The sequence below is a fragment of the Colossoma macropomum genome, unplaced genomic scaffold (genome assembly GCF_904425465.1).
Source record: "Colossoma macropomum unplaced genomic scaffold, Colossoma_macropomum, whole genome shotgun sequence".
NCBI classification, from domain to species: Eukaryota; Metazoa; Chordata; class Actinopteri; order Characiformes; family Serrasalmidae; genus Colossoma; species Colossoma macropomum.
In genome coordinates, this window is record NW_023494799.1 from 35992425 (window position 1) to 36011173 (window position 18749).

At 40.6% G+C, this 18749-nt stretch overlaps 1 protein-coding gene across 2 annotated transcripts in view; it reads left to right on the forward strand.

The window, feature by feature from the left end:
• arntl1b (aryl hydrocarbon receptor nuclear translocator-like 1b) overlaps positions 1-18749 on the forward strand; it is a 39496-nt gene that overhangs the window by 16187 nt on the left and 4560 nt on the right. Inside the window, exons 4-15 of one of the 2 annotated variants that reach the window (XM_036586175.1) lie at positions 1690-1837; positions 2095-2115; positions 4884-4922; positions 5071-5109; positions 7354-7511; positions 9929-10008; positions 10101-10193; positions 11648-11765; positions 14135-14284; positions 14429-14675; positions 18345-18451; positions 18594-18744. In XM_036586175.1, coding sequence (XP_036442068.1) covers positions 1690-1837; positions 2095-2115; positions 4884-4922; positions 5071-5109; positions 7354-7511; positions 9929-10008; positions 10101-10193; positions 11648-11765; positions 14135-14284; positions 14429-14675; positions 18345-18451; positions 18594-18744 — 1351 coding nt within the window. The remainder of the gene's footprint in view (positions 1-1689; positions 1838-2094; positions 2116-4883; positions 4923-5070; positions 5110-7353; positions 7512-9928; positions 10009-10100; positions 10194-11647; positions 11766-14134; positions 14285-14428; positions 14676-18344; positions 18452-18593; positions 18745-18749) is intronic. The other variant, XM_036586176.1, reaches the window with a different exon arrangement.

Below are 18749 nucleotides of genomic sequence, written 5' to 3' on the forward strand. Positions count from 1 at the left end.
ACATTTTGGAGATTTAAAAAATATTACTTGACTTTATACTTAAGATGTAAATCTAATGTCATACATGCATTACTGATCAAAGGTTTGGAATCACTGTTCAAATATCTGACATGAATATGTTCAACAACATAAAACTAAAAAAAAATTTATTTTATTTAAATTTATAGAATTAGTTCAGTATGTAGCCCTGTACAGTTTCAGAGCTTTTAAATAATTTGTAGGAATCTCTAAAATAAATTAAGAAATGTTCGATGTGTCCAGCATAATGAGTTATAATAAAATTAACATCCAGAATCCATCATATTTGAAAAGTGGTGCTGAAATGTTGATAAAAAAATATTGAAAATACATAATTACTACATCTAATAGCTCACAATTCTTTAAATAAAACGAGACACATTTTGGTGCCTGGTTAATAAGATTTAGATTAGGGCTGTATTGTATGGACATAAAATACAATTTTTGATAAAGCTCTTTGATGTCATATCCATAAATTATTATTAAAATAGCGAGCTGGTGACTGGATGTCCTACAAATACAGACTTTGTTTTTCGGGCTGTGTAAAAAGAAATCTGAATAACCTCACTTATAAGCAAATAGCAAACTTATAAAGCTTCAAAAGCTGTTTGCCTAGTAATAGTGCCCTCTTGTGGAGAATTGTAGACTGTGAAAGCTAAGTACCATGAGCTGCATGAGGATCCCCTGACTTTTTTATTTGCGTTGGCCGTCAGGCTACAAACACAAATGACTGTATAACATTTTACTCTCAGAATAAGGCAGTAAATACATAACCGGTTCATTAAAAAGCTCCTTATGATGATGCAGATTTGTTGTGACGGTACCGGTCACTGCTTTATACATTTCACACACAGCACTGAGAGCGAGAATGGTCATCATATTCTTAGGAACTTTTACAGGCTGTTTGTTCAGGATAGAGGAGATTGAGTTGTGCATGTGGGTGTATGGTCACAACCCATTTAGCCAAATTAATCATGTTTAGTGATCATGTTTAGAGTTGTGCTTGAAGCAACTTGATCCGTTTTATCATCGCAACTCTTAACAATGTATTCATTAAGGAAAGTCTGTGCGATAATGATAAAAAAATATGATTAATTAACCCTTGTGTGGTGTTGATGTTGTTACTCAGTGGTCTGGTGGAACCACTGCATTATTTAAATCAATACAGCCATAACAATTTATGTAAAAATACCAGATGTTTAAAATATCACAAGTGTCCAGCGTAGGGTTCTCCTTTAGCAGCTGTAGCCAGTCAGCAGCCTGTCCATGTTGTCCACCCTCACACACACACACACACACACACACACACAGACACACACACACAGTAACAGCAGGCCATGTAGGAGGAGAACAGAGTGAAGGACACAGCACCTCCACACTTTTACTCCCCACAGCTTCACCCAACACCATGTGTAATATAAATGTGTGGGGGTGAACAGAGTGAAGACACTGAAAATGGGTTGTTTTATATGTTCTTCACAGAAAATGAGCAAAGAACACGGAACCTGGGGTTAAAATAATAATAAATCGCATCATTTTTTCTTTTGGTAAACATTGAAAATGGGCCCACAGACCCGAACACCACACAAGGGTTAAATAAGTAAATTATCTAAGCACATTGTATAAATTATTACTATAGTAATAATACAGACTGATGTTTTTTCCGCACAGATGATCTAATGGCAGACCAAAGAATGGACATTTCCTCCACAATGAATGAGTTCATGTCGCCCAGCTCCACTGACCTCATCAGCAGCTCCATCGGCACGCCCGGGATGGACTACACCCGCAAGAGAAAGGGCAGCTCCACTGACTACCAGTAAGCCGAATTCTGGAGGACCAGCCTCCATCTGCCATTCATGTGTCTTGTGCTCCTTCTAGAGTCATTTCACCCTTCTGTGATCTTTGAGAACAGGCCACACCCACCTGAGAGTAGTTTTAGTTTTGTTTAAAGTCTTATATAGAACGATTGATCAACAGAGTAGCTTATTACTGCAGGTAGCAGCTCCCTGTGTAGCTCATATTGGCCAAAATTTGGAAATGAACTGAAGTTTGTCGTTTTTCTTGCTTTTTCAGAATTGATGGATTTTCATTTGAGTAAGTATTAAAGCAACTTAATTTAAGCAGACAGAAATGTCGAACAGTGAGATGCATTTTATAAACTTCACCAAGTTAGAGAGAAATTATTATGCCCGAGGCTTCGCAGCTATAAGGTCATAACAACACGTGCAAGTTGAAATTTTAGGTGTTATCATTCTGACATGGGAAAGAGATAAAGTTGGGCATGTGTGCCAACTCAGTGGACTCCTGTATTAATAACTCTTCCTGGACAGCAGAGTAAATCATTCACCAGTATAAGAGGTTTGCTACCACATTTTTACAGATTATTAACAGACATATGATTATCAACATGCAGGACCTTCTAGAGGGCAGTGAGGCCATTTCCAGTGGTGTGAAATAATGTAGAATCATACTGGCTCCTCATACTGTGCAAAAGACCACGTTTCATTTATTTAATTTCCTGTCAAAACCAGTCATTTAGTACAAGTTATTCATTTTTCAGCAGGTATTTCTGAGGAGATCACATATAATATAATCCACCTGCATAAAGGAGGAGAAAGTCAAATCAAAATGAGTGGAAAAAACAGGACTCTTCAAAAGCGGAGCTGATTAAAATAGAGAAAACTATCACACTTTAAAAAATGGTTCTTCAAGGGTTGTATTTAGGACCAAATGTTCTACGTAGAACCATTCCAACCTCTTGAAATCCGTAGAACCACCGGTGGTTCCAAAACGCACTTCGTCATATTCTTTACTTCATAACTTTCGTATTTCATAAGCTTCATTCAAAAGGTGGTATATGAGAGCTGTAACTGTCTTCTTTCCAGTTAAATAGATGGGTGATGTAATTTTAAAACTCTATAATAAAAAAAATCACATTTTTTTTTCGACTGAAATTCGACCTCCCCACAAATCTGAGCTATAAACTGGATCTCAGATGGCGTCTCTTCAGTGATCTGCACTGTAAAAATTATTTTTATAAAAAATACAGAGTGTCTAAGATTTTTTGGCTTTCAGCAGTAAATTGTAAGCATATGACATCATGTTTATGATTGTAAAACACATTTTCTGTTAATTTGATTCTTCACATTTATTTCATGCAGTTACTGAATAATTTGCCTTAAGATTTGGGCATGTAGATTCAGATGGACAAACCAAAATACACCCTGGAGAATAAGAGGTTAAATGTTTCTTTTCATGGTGAAATTGTTCTTCAGATTGGTGGAGAATGTGTTGTATATGGTTCTATATAGCAACAGAACAAGAAGGCTTCTTCTGTTGTTATAAGCATGACATCATAATAGTAAGAGAACCCTTTTTGTTGCTATGTACAACACATTCTCTATCAGTCTGAAGAACCATATCACCATGCAGAGAACCATTTAAGCATGAAATGGTACTCTATAGAACTCATGGTTATAAATAGAATCATTGCCTTTACTAAACAACCATCTTTTTAAGGTGTGTACTTAAATAAGTAATATAGAACTAAAATTTACTATGGCGTTCAACTGTAATGCAAGGTGTCTGTGTGAAACTGAGTACATCACGGTCTTAGAATCTGTTGTTATTGTTGAAATGTCCTGGGATCTCCTCCATGATCCTTTATGAAGAGCAGTTAATCTAAGTAATTACAAGAAATGCCTCCGAGTCTTTTATCTGCATCATAAATAAAGAAAGAGATTAGGAGCCACGCTTTTCACAGAGTCACGTTCCAGAGATCTACAAAACAGTCTCTTTTATCTGTTGTAGTAAGGAAGTATTAGGACTTCCTTCCTCATTCCATTGATTGTGTATCGCTGTTGTCGGAACAAAACCTCGTATCTCCAAAATGGTAACTTTACAGGAGAAGAAAAAAACATACTTTACTTTTTTTACCGAGTCGTTTTGGCCCGTTTCTTTGATCCATTCATCATGAAATTTACACACAATGTGAACAACAGCAGGCATTTTGTTCCGACAGCAGCGATATGCTTGTGCACTATAGCATTCAGATGTTTATGAATATTTTAATTAAAAATTAAGGAATTAAAGATTCATTAAGGTGATTCACTGTGCTGAGTTCACTTTGTTGCTGCCAGGACAAAACCTTGAATCTCGTTTTAATTTTTACCCCGATTTTCTCCCCAATTTAGTCGTCTCCAATTCCACCCCGCTAGTTAGGACTCCCCCAATCACACGATGCTATCAATGCTAGGAGGGTGAAGGCTAACACAGGCTTCCTCCGAGACCTGTGAGGCCAACCACCGTTTCTTTTCGAGCTGCCGCTCACGCAACGTCACTGGACAGCCGAATGCGCTCGGAGGAAAGCGCCAACCGGCAGATCTGTTACGTCAGCTAACAGACGCCTGCGCTGACTAGCATCGCGCTGAGTGATGGGGGGAGATGGGCAGCCATCCCGCCCACCCAGAGAGAGCGAGGCCAATTGTGCTCTCTCGGACTCCCAGCTACGGATGGCTGCAGCATCACCAGGGATCGAACTCGCGATCTCCTGATGACAGGGCCAACGGTTGCGCCACTCGGGAGCCCCTCAATCTCGTTTTTTTTTTTAACCATTTTGCATAATATGAAATCTCCAAGGTGATAAAAGTCAAAAAAGCCCAGAAATACTTAAAAATGTCTTAATCTTAACTTCTATTATAAATTAAGAAGAGGAGCTTTTACTCTCTCCTGTAAAGCTACCATTTTGTGGATACAAGGTTTTGATCCGACAGTCATGATATCACTCTTCACATACTCTAAATAAAGGTTTAAAGGTTTGAAAATGGATTGTCTAGACTAACGTTATCGTTTGATTTGTCAAGGGACAGTATGGACACAGACAAGGACAAACAGCTTGGAAGGTAAACACAACATCCGTATGAAGTCTGTCTAGCTTTGTTTACTGAAATTTACGCTGCACATATTTACTGATGTTTTAATTTTAAACTATAAGCAAAAAATGTGGTTCTTCTGTGATCGTTACTAAATATATATTTTTTCACCTAACAGGGATTGCACTGATCAGCAAGGCCGGATTAAGAATGCAAGGTAGCTTTATTTTCCATATCTTCACTCTTTTAACAGTCATGCAGGATGTAAATGGTTTTGTATTCAATAACTCGTCCACTGCATAGCACAAACACTAAGTGCACACAGTCGCATTTTGACAGAGCCAGAATTGGTCGACATTAATAATAATAATAATAATAATAATAATAATTTTATTTATATAGCACTTTTCATGCCGGTGGCAGCTCAAAGTGCTTTACAGACAGGTGGTAAAACATAGTTATAGAAAAGATCATTAGTACTTAATTAGAATCAGAAGAAAATGAAGAAGATTAAATAACAAGATAAAAACCACGAGACGTTCAGTTTTAGTTAAATGCTAATTTAAAGAGATACGTTTTTAGGTGCTTCATAAAAGTGAGCTCTGAGCTTGACTGTCTAATAAAAGTTAGAAGCAGAATAACTGAAAGAGTCTCTCCATGTTTTCTTCAAATCTTAGATTGCGTGCCGGAACATAAACAGACAGACACTCTGAGATGTCAGCGGTGCTTTAAGGTTGTTTTGAGCTTTAAAGACTAGTAGCAGAACCTTGAAATCTATCCTGAGTGATACAGGCAGCCAGTGCAGTTCTTTCAAAACGGGACTGATCTGATCTCTCTGTGTTGTTTTTGTTAGGATGCTGCTGCGTTTTGTACGAGTTGTAAGGGATGTGTAGTTTTCTTAGGAAGTCCAGCAAGAAGATCATTACAGTGGTCAAGTCTGCTTGTAACAAACGCATGAACGAGTTTCGCTTCATTTGCGTACTCTTGCTATACTTTTCCAAGAATTTTAGCTGTTTGGACATATTTCAAAGTATGGCCAAAAGTATGTGGACACTCCTCCTAATTAATGATGTGTTTCAGCCACACCCATTGCTAATGTATAAAATCAAGCACATAGCCATGCAGTTTCCATAGACAGACACTGGAAGTAGAATGTATCATGCTGATGAGCTCAGTGACTTTAAATGTGGCACCTTTGCCTCAAGTCAGATCATGAAATTTGAAATAGAGGCATTTGGGAACAACACCAGCTGAGCCACAAAGCAGAAGACCATGCAAACTCACAAAGTGGGACCACCGATTGCTGAACCTCACTACAGAGTTCCAAACTGCCTCTGGAAGCAACATCAGCATAAGAACTGTGCGTCGGGAGCTTCATGAACTGGGTTTTCAAGGCTGAGCTGCTGCACACAAGCCTAGATTCACTGCGCAGTGCCAAGCATCGGCTGGAGCGGTGTAAAGCAGTGGATGCCAGGTAAAAGCTCCCTACCCGAAAGTATAGCGCCAACAGTACGGTTTGATGGAGGAAGATGGTCTGGGGCTGTTTTTCATGGTTTGGGCTCAGCCCCTTAGTTCCAGTGAAGGGTAATGCTAACGCTACAGCATACAAGGACATTTTAGACAACTTAATGCCTCCAAATCATACGTTGTTTGACGAGATTGATGTGGAGAAACTCTAGTGGCCTCACAGATCCCTGACCTCAACCCCACTGAACACCCTTGGGATGAACTGGAACATTGATTGCAAGCAAGGCCTGCTTGTCCAGCATCAGTGCCTGACCTCCCAAGTGCTCTTTTGATTGAATAGGCACAAAATTCCCACAGACACACTTCAAAATCTTGTGGAAAGCCTTTTCAGAAGAGTGGAGGCTGTTACAGCTACAAAGAGGGACCAGCTCCATGTTAATGCTTGATGGTTAATGGTTTTGGAATAAGATGTCTAACAATTTGCATCGGTGTGGTCAGGTGTCCACATACTGTTGACTGTATAGTGTATTTGAAGCTCTGCGTTTCCTGTATGGGTATTCATTTATCCTGGAGCTTCAAGTAAAGAGGAGTTTCCAAAAGTGGCTTATACCAGGGGTGCACAACTCTGGTCCTGGAGGGCCAGTGTCCAGCACAGTTTGGAGGTTTCCCTACTCAAACACACCCACTTAACCTGGCAGTTAACAAAGTGTAATCAGGTATGTTGAAACAGGTAAATCGCCAAACTGTGCTGGACACCGGCCCTCCAGGACCAGAGTTGTGCACCCCCTGGCTTGTACTGACTATAAACTGGCCAATAAAAAGTGTCCAGAATGGGCTGTGGAGAAGTTGGAACCCAAATCACAAATTCTTGATCAGTGTACTGCTAATAATTGCCTTATTCAGTTTTTAACCGAGGGACTCTAAAGTTGAGTGAAAGATAGTTTAGAGCTTTGCTATGTTGTTCTTATGAGTCTTGTCTTTGGGTTCTACACAGGGAGGCTCACAGTCAGATCGAGAAGAGGCGCAGAGACAAAATGAACAGCTTCATTGACGAGTTGGCCTCTCTAGTGCCTACCTGCAACGCCATGTCCCGCAAACTGGACAAGCTCACCGTGCTGCGCATGGCCGTCCAGCACATGAAAACATTACGAGGTGAGGACGATGCTTCACTGCTTGTTAGGGAAGCACAATATGGACAGAATACCCTATTACTATTATATGGCTTAGACATGTTCTGGTATTGGGTAACTTGGTGTCCTGCAGTATTAAACACACACTGTAGTGTAATCCTGGACACTTTGGACACCATTACTGCAGTTTAGTCAAACAAGTTTGTGCAGAGATTTATTTTAGAGACACAGAGCAGTTCTGTTTTCTCAAACTCCTACTGCGCTGTCGCATACTGGTCATGTGATACGGTCCCTCCTCTGTGTGGAGCTTGTAAACAATCATCATCACCATCATCATCATCATCACTTTTATTTACATTGTGCCTTTCCCATGCTGAACGGGGTTTCAATCAAAGAACATATTAAACAGGAGATACTTAATTACTTCAAGTGCAAAAGGAACACTAGCCACGTTTACATGCAGCCTAATAATCTGTTCATAATCCAACTAATAGCTCAATCGGAATAGGATACGCCCATGTATACACTTCAGTCGGAATAGTCTAGTCCGATTGAGGCCATTCGGAGTCCATTTTCTATCCGATTGAACGAGGTGGGTAATCCTGTAAATAATCCGTTAAATAGAAGAATAATATCCATGTAAACGCCTGTATCTGATTACATTCCCTATCGGAAAGTTTAAGTCCGTTCTGATCATGTTCGTCGCGTCATAGTGAAAGTTTACACCGTTCAACATGGCGGAGCAGAAACTGGTCTGCAGAGGAGTCGAAGTTTATGCTCTGATCTTTAAAAGACGGCGGTGGGACGGACGTCCAGCTTATGTGTCTCAGAACACGACGTCTTCCTCTCGGCCTTCTTTAATAAGGACGTGTGAAGGACGTTTTCCTGAGTCTGACATCATTTTAAAGTAATTAAAAACACAAGCGTGCCAACTAAAAACTCATCTCACTCGGACCGGACCTCACGTGATGTTCGCTGTCATGGTAACGTTTACTCTAAGTGGTACTCAACGCATGGGCGTCGTTTTAGATCAGATTACTTGTAGTTGAATAGAGTGAGCATAAACACCTCAGTCTTAATCTGTAATCGGAACGTATTTAATCGGATTGGCAAAAGTCTTTGCATGTAAACACAGACACTGATAAGATAGTGAAAACGAGTATGAAGATGGATAGGAGGCTTCCTAAATAGACTTGGGGAGAGTATTCCATAATTTTGGAGCTACTACACTAAATGACCGACCACACATAGAGGTCACTTTAAACCTTAGATCATGGAGTGTTTCTATATCTGTTAGGCTGAGAGATGCTGGCGGTGAGCAATATAATGCCTGAACTTTAGAATTGATAATAATGTCAAAGGACAGTGTGGGGTCAGCAGTAACTCCGAGATTGCAGACGTAAGTCAGTGTTGATGCCAAGGACAGATGAACTAGATGTCAGTGCTTCAGAGCCGATTAAAACAATCACAACAGCCACAGCACGGCAGAAGGAGGAGCAGACCGAGAACTGTTTCTCCCACAAAAAGTGAAGACTCGCATCCCTTCGGCTTGGAGATGGAATCTCACAAATACATGTATGTTTGCAGAGACAAACTTCATTTGGATGAAGTAAAAGGCACAAAAGAATATCGAACCTAACCTTTCGTTTTGTTTAACAAGCAGCTCTGCTGGCTGCTAATGGGCTAACATATAATATTCAGAGTCAAGCTGAAATATTTATTAAATCAGTCACGGTAAAAATAGAACATTCAAAGCTGTTACAAGCTTCATTTATCAGAAGTCTTGGTGTGGACTTGAGCCATGCAGTATTGAACGCAATGTGGAAAAAACTCATCACTGTTAGCTGTTAACTGCTGTGTCTGATCCACTCGTACCAGCACAACACACACTAACACACCACCACCACATCAGTGTTACTGCAGTGCTGAGAATGACCCACCACCCAAATAGTACCTGCTCTGTGAGGGTCCATGGGGGTCCTGACCACTGAAGAACAGGGTAAAAGGGGGCTAACAAAGTATCAGAGAAACAGATGGACTACAGTCTGTAACTGTAGAACTACAAAGTGCACCTATATAGTAAGTGGAGCTGATAAAATGGACAATGAGTGTAGAAACAAGGAGGTGGTCAGAATGTTCAGCCTGATCTGTGTTTTTTATTGTATACATGCACCTAAAAACATGACATGCAGAATATATTTTTTTTATATACATATCTTTAAAAGAAAAGTAATCTGTAGTAATTAGCTTGTTTCATTCTTCTGTAACATCAAAAGCAAATCTCATGAGTAACTTTAATAATCAGTGTGTTGTGCAGCTCGACTATCTGTTTGACCTGCAGTCGGTCTAATCCACAGAATGCTTTAGCCGAGTTAGGATGATATTACGTTGTTATCCATTATGTACTATCACTCTTCATTACCATGCTTTATCTATAAGGTGCTGCAAACCCCTACACTGAAGCTAACTACAAACCAGCCTTTCTGTCAGACGATGAACTGAAGCACTTAATACTGAGGGTATGTGGGACTAAGGAACACAACTATAAGCTCTACTTGCTGACTAACCTTATGTTTTTGGTTTTTGATTTGATGCTGTATCTGATCCACAGGCTGCTGATGGTTTTCTCTTTGTGGTCGGCTGCGATCGGGGAAAGATTCTGTTCGTTTCAGAGTCGGTGTACAAAATTCTTAACTACAGTCAAGTAGGTCCAACTGTCTTGGCTTTGTGTGATTCATATGTTTTAGGCCCCGTTACACTTGATATTAACATCCGTCTCAAGTGGTCTGATCGTAAGTGGACAACGAGATGTAGCCGGTTACTTGTGTCTCAGATGCGTCTTCAGTGGTCACATATGATCAGTGGTGGACAGTACTGAAGTCAGTGTAATTAGTTACTGTACTTAAGTAGTTTTTTTGTGTATCTGTACTTTACTGAAGTATTTCATTTTGAGCGACTTTTTTCTTTTCCACTACATTTCAAAGTCTAATATCTCACTTTTTACTCCGCTACATTATGAGAAATCTGTCGTTCCTTTTGGTTTATGTGTGTATAAAAACATAACATGTCAAAACAAAAGAAGCGTGAAGCGAGAACACCAATCAGGCACAGCACACACTTTGTTTTGAGCTTGTTTTGACCTGTTGGACTTACCTACCCAGTGCAGCACACGGTTCAATGATAGAACTAACCTAACTTTGTAAATAGACCACAATATAGAAATATGTACAGATATTCAGTTGTGGCTTTCGTGTGTCTTTTTTCTGAATTTACACAAACACTATTTCATTTTATAGTAAATTTGTTTTTGCTAGTTTATGTTTATGAACTGAGACCTACAGATGCAGTTTAGTAAAGGAAACTCATTTGTGAATCTGAGTTTACAGTTTTTATTAAATTTAAACTTGTAACTAAGTTGCAAATAAATCTTAAACCGAAACTTTGCTTGTTTGCAAAAAGTTATTTCAGAGCCACTCAGTTCTACCTGATGGAAACTGTTTGTCATCAGTGTTTTGTGCTTATGATAATTTTAATAGACATCAGCGTCACTAATTAAAGGCAATCTATTAAAAGACTGGTTTACCAAGAGAGACACTGGAGTATTTTCACCTAAAATGAGTTAACGAAGCAAGTCTTGTTATAAAAATGATAATAGGACATCAGAGCCATAATTAATCTTTTAGTACTTTCACTTTTGATACTTAAGTACATTTGAAGGCAAATACTTTTGTACTTTTACTCAAGTGGAGGTCTAAAGCGAGGAACTTCTACTTTTACTGGAGTAATATTTTACCTTGGGTATCTGTACTTTAACTCAAGTACATGGTTTGTGTACTTCGTCCACCACTGCATATGATCTGATTTTGTGGACCACCCACATTTAATACGCCAGTGTTTTGCTGCATTTGTTGTTAGATAAAAATGTCCATGCAAGTCCTTGTTCGTCTAAATGTGAGGGCAGTCACAGATCGCATGGTTCGGGTGATGAGATCACAACGTGTCTCTGAGATGCATTAAACCCATTTCATACTGGTGCTGTCCACTTACGATCGGATCACAGCTTAATGCCAGGGTCTTATTTTCAAGATTTAAAAGTTAATCATACATGATCAGCAACTTCGCAAACTCTCTGATGTAACCTCTGACATCTCTTGGCAGAACGACCTGATTGGCCAGAGCTTGTTTGATTACTTGCATCCTAAAGACATTGCCAAAGTCAAGGAGCAGCTGTCCTCTTCTGACACAGCGCCAAGGGAGCGACTCATCGATGCCAAAAGTATGTCCCCTTGCATCTTGGATTACTGATCTGTTCTTTAGGCCTCGGGGTGAGGCGAAGCAGGTTATGAGGTCACGATGTACTGTGTCGAGGCATTTAGGTGTAGTATGAAGGTCACAAGCCCAGATGAGCTGAATGAAACGTAATTCTGAGAAAGGTCTGGTTGTATAACATGAACTTTAATACATGCTGCTCATCAAAACGTACTAAACACTCTGCCTTCGTTTGAGAATTTGGAATTTTAGTTTCATTCATTGAAATACAGTGTTATGCCAAAATCAGAGCACTATTGATTTCATTCCCAGTCAACATAGTCATTAAGTACAAGTTATTATATTTCAAAAAATTACTAAAATATATAGAGAAAATGGAATTCTTGACAACCATGCAAAACCTGGTAGACCTCCAAAACTGTGACCATCAGAACTTACTGCTTTCATCTTTGAGAGAGAGGAGAAAATCAAGCTGCTTCAGATCTGAAAACATCCACAGGTGTTTCTGTCCATCCTTCCACTGTGAGAAGACGACTCAGCGCTGTGGGTCTGAAAGGATGTGTAGCTGTCAAGAAGAACCTCACTGAGAAAAGGAAATAGACACTAAAGAAGAAGACTAAAATAAAAGAAAGAAGCTGCTGATGTTCTTTAGAACAATGAACTGACTACCCCAGAGTCCAGACCTATGGAGTTACTTTTGTGCCAGAAGTTTCAACTAAAATCCACAAACAAAATACTAAGTATCAAAAGGTCCGAAATATATTTCAAATACAAATATCCATCCATCCATCCATCATCTAAACCGCTTATCCTTCTGGGTCGCGGTGGGATGCTGGAGCCTATCCCAGCTGTCATTGGGCGGAAGGCAGGATACACCCTGGACAGGTCGCCAGTCCATCGCAGGGCAGACAGACAGACATACACATTCACACACACAATCACACCTAGGGGCAATTTAGCCTGTCCAATTGGCCTGACTGCATGTTTTTGGACTGTGGGAGGAAACCGGAGTACCCGGAGGAAACCCACGCAGACACGGGGAGAACATGCAAACTCCACACCGAAATGACCCTGGTCATCCGGCCGGGAATTGAACCCAGGCCATTCTTGCTGTGAGGCGACAGCACTACCTACTGCGCCACCGTGCCGCCCAAATACAAATAATCAGAGTTAAATCAAACTTAACCTTTCAAAAAGATTACTACTCATTTTCACCCGTTCTGATATAAATGTGTTACTTATATGTTGCCAGTTTTTGCTTTAATTTGTTTCTATTTCATGATGTCACTGATAAATTCTTTGCTTCTGAAATTTTTCTTTTGCTTCTGACTTTTGGCACTTTTTAACGGAGGTCATGTCTTAGAAGAGGGCGTTCTCCTGCACTCTCTGTTGGGACTGATTTGGAGTGGCAGGTTTTTGGACATATAGCCACTCAGAATGAACTGCCCCCAGCATGGCGGAACGCGCTGTATGGAGTGCTGCTCTGAGAGCAGCGTTTCACTGGCATATCCTACATTATGAGCAATGTTTATCAGGCCTTTTAAATTATGGGTCTGAAAGGATGTGTAGCTGTCAAGAAGACGTTACTAAGAAAAGAGAATAGACACAAAAGAAGAAAGAAAATTTGTAAATCAGACAAAGAAGCTGCTGATGTTCTTAGAACAATAGACTGACCACCATAGAGTCCAAGCCTCAACCTCATTGAATGTGTTTTGGATTACTTGCATTGTGAGAAACAGGAAATGCAACCAACTTCTAAGACTGAACTTTGGAGGTATGGAAAACATATCCCTGCAGATTCCTTGGAAAAACTGAAAGCGAGTCTCCTGAAAAGAATGGAAGCTGTTATAAAGGCACAGAGTGACACACTGATACTGAAAATGATCATTTTAAGTCAGTCAGGCTTCTGTATCATTTTCTGTTAAGTATACACTTAAACTTAAAATGACTTTGGACTGGAAATTAAATCAATGAAGGGTGGTCTCTGGTTTCTGCACAGTACTGTGAAAGGTGCTAAAGTTCAGTTAACACGAGACACCTGTTCACTAATACTTTGCAACACTTAACTTCATCAAAGTGTCTTCATCAAGGTCACCAGAGTAGTACTTTGCCAGCTTTTCCTTCAGTTGAAAAAGTGGCAAATGACAGAAACAGCAAGATCTAAACAGCCGTCTCTGAAAAAGTGTGACTATGCACATGAAAGTCTATGTATCCCCAAACTTTTGATGGGCAGTTTATAGCATCGTAGTATACATTTAAAGTGTGTCTTTTGCTCATGTGGGATAGCATGCGCTTTGTTTTAAGTTGCATTCTGGGGCTGTGTAAAGGTTTGGGGTGGTGTTTGGATGATGGGTGTCTGTTCTGTCGCTCTTTCAGCTGGGTTGCCCGTAAAGACGGACATCACCCCAGGGCCGTCGAGGCTGTGCTCCGGGGCCAGACGCTCATTCTTCTGCAGAATGAAATGCAACAGGCCCCTTGTCAAGATGGAGGACAAGGACTTCCCCTCCACCTGCTCCAAAAAGAAAGGCAAAAGCTTATTTTTGATTGATGGATTTTTAAACTACTGCATGTCCTGAATAACTAGTGCAAAAATCAAACAACATTCACTGTTCACTTTGGAGTCTACTGAAAGAAACGTCACTGAAACATGTTTTTTCCTGTCCTCTACAGCTGACCGCAAAAGTTTCTGCACCATTCACAGCACGGGCTACCTGAAGAGCTGGCCGCCCACCAAGATGGGCCTGGACGAGGACAGCGAGCCAGATAACGAAGGCTGCAACCTCAGCTGCCTGGTGGCCATCGGCCGCCTGCACCCTCATATAGTGCCCCAGCCCATGAACGGGGACATCCGCGTCAAGCCCACCGAATATGTCTCACGGCATGCAATCGACGGCAAGTTTGTCTTTGTGGACCAGAGGTGAGCAGGACAGACGGCACTTTACAGTTTGAAACGATAGTTGAGAAATGTCAAATGAGTGTTATTGCTTGTAAAATCACCATATGTCATTAGAATAGATGCAAATAAGCACAAATACAGTAAAAGTAACTGGAAGAATTACAGTAAGAATTTTGTATTTTCAAAAAAGTTGTTATCTTGTGAGCTAGTTTGAAGAACACATTTGGGTCCAGTCCCATTTCACCCCTCGCCCCTACCACTTAGCCCTTAGCCCTCTGTTTTGCGCGTTCACGTCTAGGGTTGAGATAGAGGGGTAGGGCGAAGTGTTAGGGCTACATGGTCCTCCAAACGGAGATTTTTCATAGACTCACTCCAAACGGAGTAATATAAAAAGAAAAACCTGCAGGATGGCTGAGCGAGCGACCGAAGAAACCCACAAATGTGAGAATTTTCTCTGTTAAAAAATTACAATAACCACTGTATTATCTTAGTTTAATGTCGTTTCAATGTATTATGGTCGTTTTCTTCATAACAAGCATAAAAAATCTCGAATAGTATTCTAATGTCTCAGTAGCTAGCTAGCTAACTGTCCCGTTCCACCTTAAATAGTCCAGCAGTTCTGACACCTGAAGCGCCAGAATGTAACTGCTGCACCATTTAAGGTGGAACGGGAAAATTCGAACAAGGAGCTGGGGAATAGCTGACTTCAGCTTCATATCACTGAAGAATTAGGGGTGGGTGATAATAAATAATTGCCCCCCTCTTTGAAGGCATATGATGCCCTAAATGTAACTAAAGCCCAGCAGTGAGGAGCTGAACTTTTCCCTCCTCTGCTATCGCTGCAGACTGGCAGGGTCGCCTACAGAGCAGCGCTAGTAGCTGTTAATGAAGTAATGCTCTTTTTATCTGAGGGTCCCATTTCATAGGGCAAGATTTCAACCACTACCTCTTGTAACTCAGTTCCAAGGGGTTAGGGTGACACTTGAAAACAAGGGGTAGGGGTAAAAAGAAGAAATGGGATTGGGCCTTGGTTCCAGATTTCTCCTGACTGTCACCAGCCATCATATGGATTTATGAAATTCCAGTACCAGCACACTTGATCTAATTTAATCAAGGTTTGATTAGGCAAACCAGGTAATGGATGACAAATAATACTGTGCTTCCTCTAAGAGAGGCTTGGAAAGGGTTAAACGAACACAGTGACATAAATGACGTAAAACCATTACTTTTTGTATCAGTGCTATTTGTAGTTATTCTAATATCAGTGTTTTTCTGAGCAAATAAATCCTCACTGTCCAGATAAATAGCCTTTAAATTCTAACTTTCCCAGGTTCTTAAAGCTTTTTCATTTTTTCAGTACTGTAGTTTGACCAGTCAAGAAGCGTTTGGTGTCTGAAGTTTGAATTGTTTAGTATTGTGCTGAGCTAATGTAGCTAACAGTGGACAAAAGTACAATGCATAGTTACATCAAATTAGTTACAGCTCTCTAGAAGACCGTAATTTGACCACATGTCCGTTCTTTTAAGATAACAGTTTGTCATACAGCGTCACATAAGTCTGTTTGAGATCAGTTAACGACTCGTGGTTTGAAGCAGGTGTCTGATGATTTAGGCTTGCAGTTAGCACAATGCTAATTTGTGTACATGAGTACACTTGTTAGCTGTATTAGCCTCAAAGTGACAGAGCAAAACCAAAAAAGCAAACTTCAGACACCACCACTAAGTGGAAAGTTGATTTTTGGCCTTACCATAAAGCCCCAAGTAAGATTTAAATTTTCCCACCAGTAAAAATAAGACAGTGAACTAAATGTCCTGAAATGGACAAAACCCCTAATTAAAAAGTAGATTTGGTACAGTAACAGTAACCTATAATGCACGAACAATGCCTAAGAATTAGAGCATGCGACAGTCTGGCACAATTTTTGTGGGTTTTAATACGCACTGTCTCCAGACTCAGACAATTTTCTAAATATTTTCTGCTTATTATCGTACTGGAAAAATGTAGGAATGGTATGGGGGAAAAATACTCTAAGGCTGTAGCTGATTGGGTCAAACTCACAACCTCCACCACTCAAGCCGTCACTGTAGAGATACACTGTTTTGAATTGGAGTCGTGGTCTCGTGACATGCTGACCTTATGACCAGACTTTGGTGTGGGCTGGTATCTATGCCACAGAGCAGGCATGGGGTGACTGGTGAGCCTGGTCTGCTCTCGTGGCCAAAGCTACATTTAGCATGACGGCCTGGGTGTTTTAAAGCACAGTGCTGGTCAATACCCAAATTTAGCCCCAGCAAAATGTCCCAGCAGGAGGAAAAGTGGCGTCCCAAAGAGGCCCTGAAATGTAGGGCAGCCACTTTGTCTAAAAATACCTCACTGCACCGCTCTCAGACAATAGCGCGAGGATTTTGTGTGTCAGTAGAGCATTTGGACGTTTTACAGACGCCTGGCTAATTTATGTGGCTGGAGTTTTGAGGCATTATTTATTTAATGCAGGGGTGAGCGATATATCAATGTCACATTCATCATTCACAGATTAATCCTTTTATTTTTAGAATCCAGTATTAGATTTACTGGCAATGATTACAGCGGATAATTTAGTGCTGATGCCGATGTGGTCAGGAGTGGTGGCCATTTCCATGTTTTTCAGCTCACAACTTGCAAGTGATTAGCATAATAGCTAACACCACCGCTCTACACACTGAAGATCAGTGTTCAGTTCTGCTCAGGCAGGAAAGCCTCTGCTATTCTGATAAGAGTTCATGAGCAGGACTCCTAACATTATATTGACCTGTCAAAACCTCATCTCCATTTTTGTCATTTTTCAGTTTTTTACATAATGTGAAAATACCTCTTGTCCTTTACATTGTGTGTACGTTTCATGATGAATGGACCAAAAGAAACAGGCCAAAATGACTTTTTTGTGGCCCAGATCCAATTAACTGCCCAAATCTGAATTTGTTGTTCAGTCTTTTTAATGTGACCTGTATCTGACATCAGTCTGAACAGATCATGCTCCTAAGCTCACCTGCAAAAGAAGACCCACGCTCAACCAACCAGCACCTTTAATTTGAAAAGTCCAGTTACCCTTTGCGTTGTGTGAAAATTTCATGATGAACTGACCAGTAGAAATGGTCTAAAATGACTTTAACTGGTCCAAAATTATATTAACTTCCATTTAAGGGTAAGAAGGTTTTTTTTCTTCTCCTGTAAAGTTAACAGATACGAGGATTAGTATCCAGGCGCTTTGATGACGTTGCTGTAAAAGGTCCATTCTCTTGCATGAAATTACGATCTGACCATTCAGACAGAGGTCACATTGATGCATATCAGATATGTATCAGACACCAAATCTGTCATCTGTATGAAGAAAAGGATCAGAACTGGGCCACGTCTCCCTGAAAGTGTGATTGTAGCCCAAGACAGCATAACTGGTCTCACTCTCACTGGGTGGGTAGGATGGTCCTCTCTCTCCCACCCATGACTGAGCGCAGTGCTAGCCAACGTGGGCGTCTTTTAGCTGATGTAAAAGAATTGACAGTGTTCTCCTCCAAGCGTGTTGAACTGCCCAGTGACCTGGCGTCAGCAGTAGTTCGGAAAGTTGTGTTGGCGTTAGTGTGACTTGCCACATCAAGGCACCCCTTATTTTGCAGTATGTCTCCCAGTCATTACCATGAACTCTTCTCATTTCAGGGCTACTGCCATCCTCGCTTATTTACCCCAGGAACTACTGGGCACGTCTTTCTATGAATATTTCCACCAGGACGACATCGGACACCTCGCTGAATGCCACAGACAAGGTAACTATGGGAGAAATAAACAGCTATGAAAAATCTCTGAAACAAAGCTGTGATTTGATTGTCATATTATGAGATAAACCACATTATATTAACAGTACAGTGAGCAGGATTGCTGTAACTTATGGCTGTGATCTCTTCACAGTGCTGCAGATGCGAGAGAAGATTAACACTAACTGTTACAAGTTTAAGATCAAAGATGGCTCCTTTATCACTCTGAGAAGTCGCTGGTTCAGTTTCATGAACCCCTGGACCAAAGAGGTCGAGTACATCGTGTCCACAAACACAGTCGTCTCGTAAG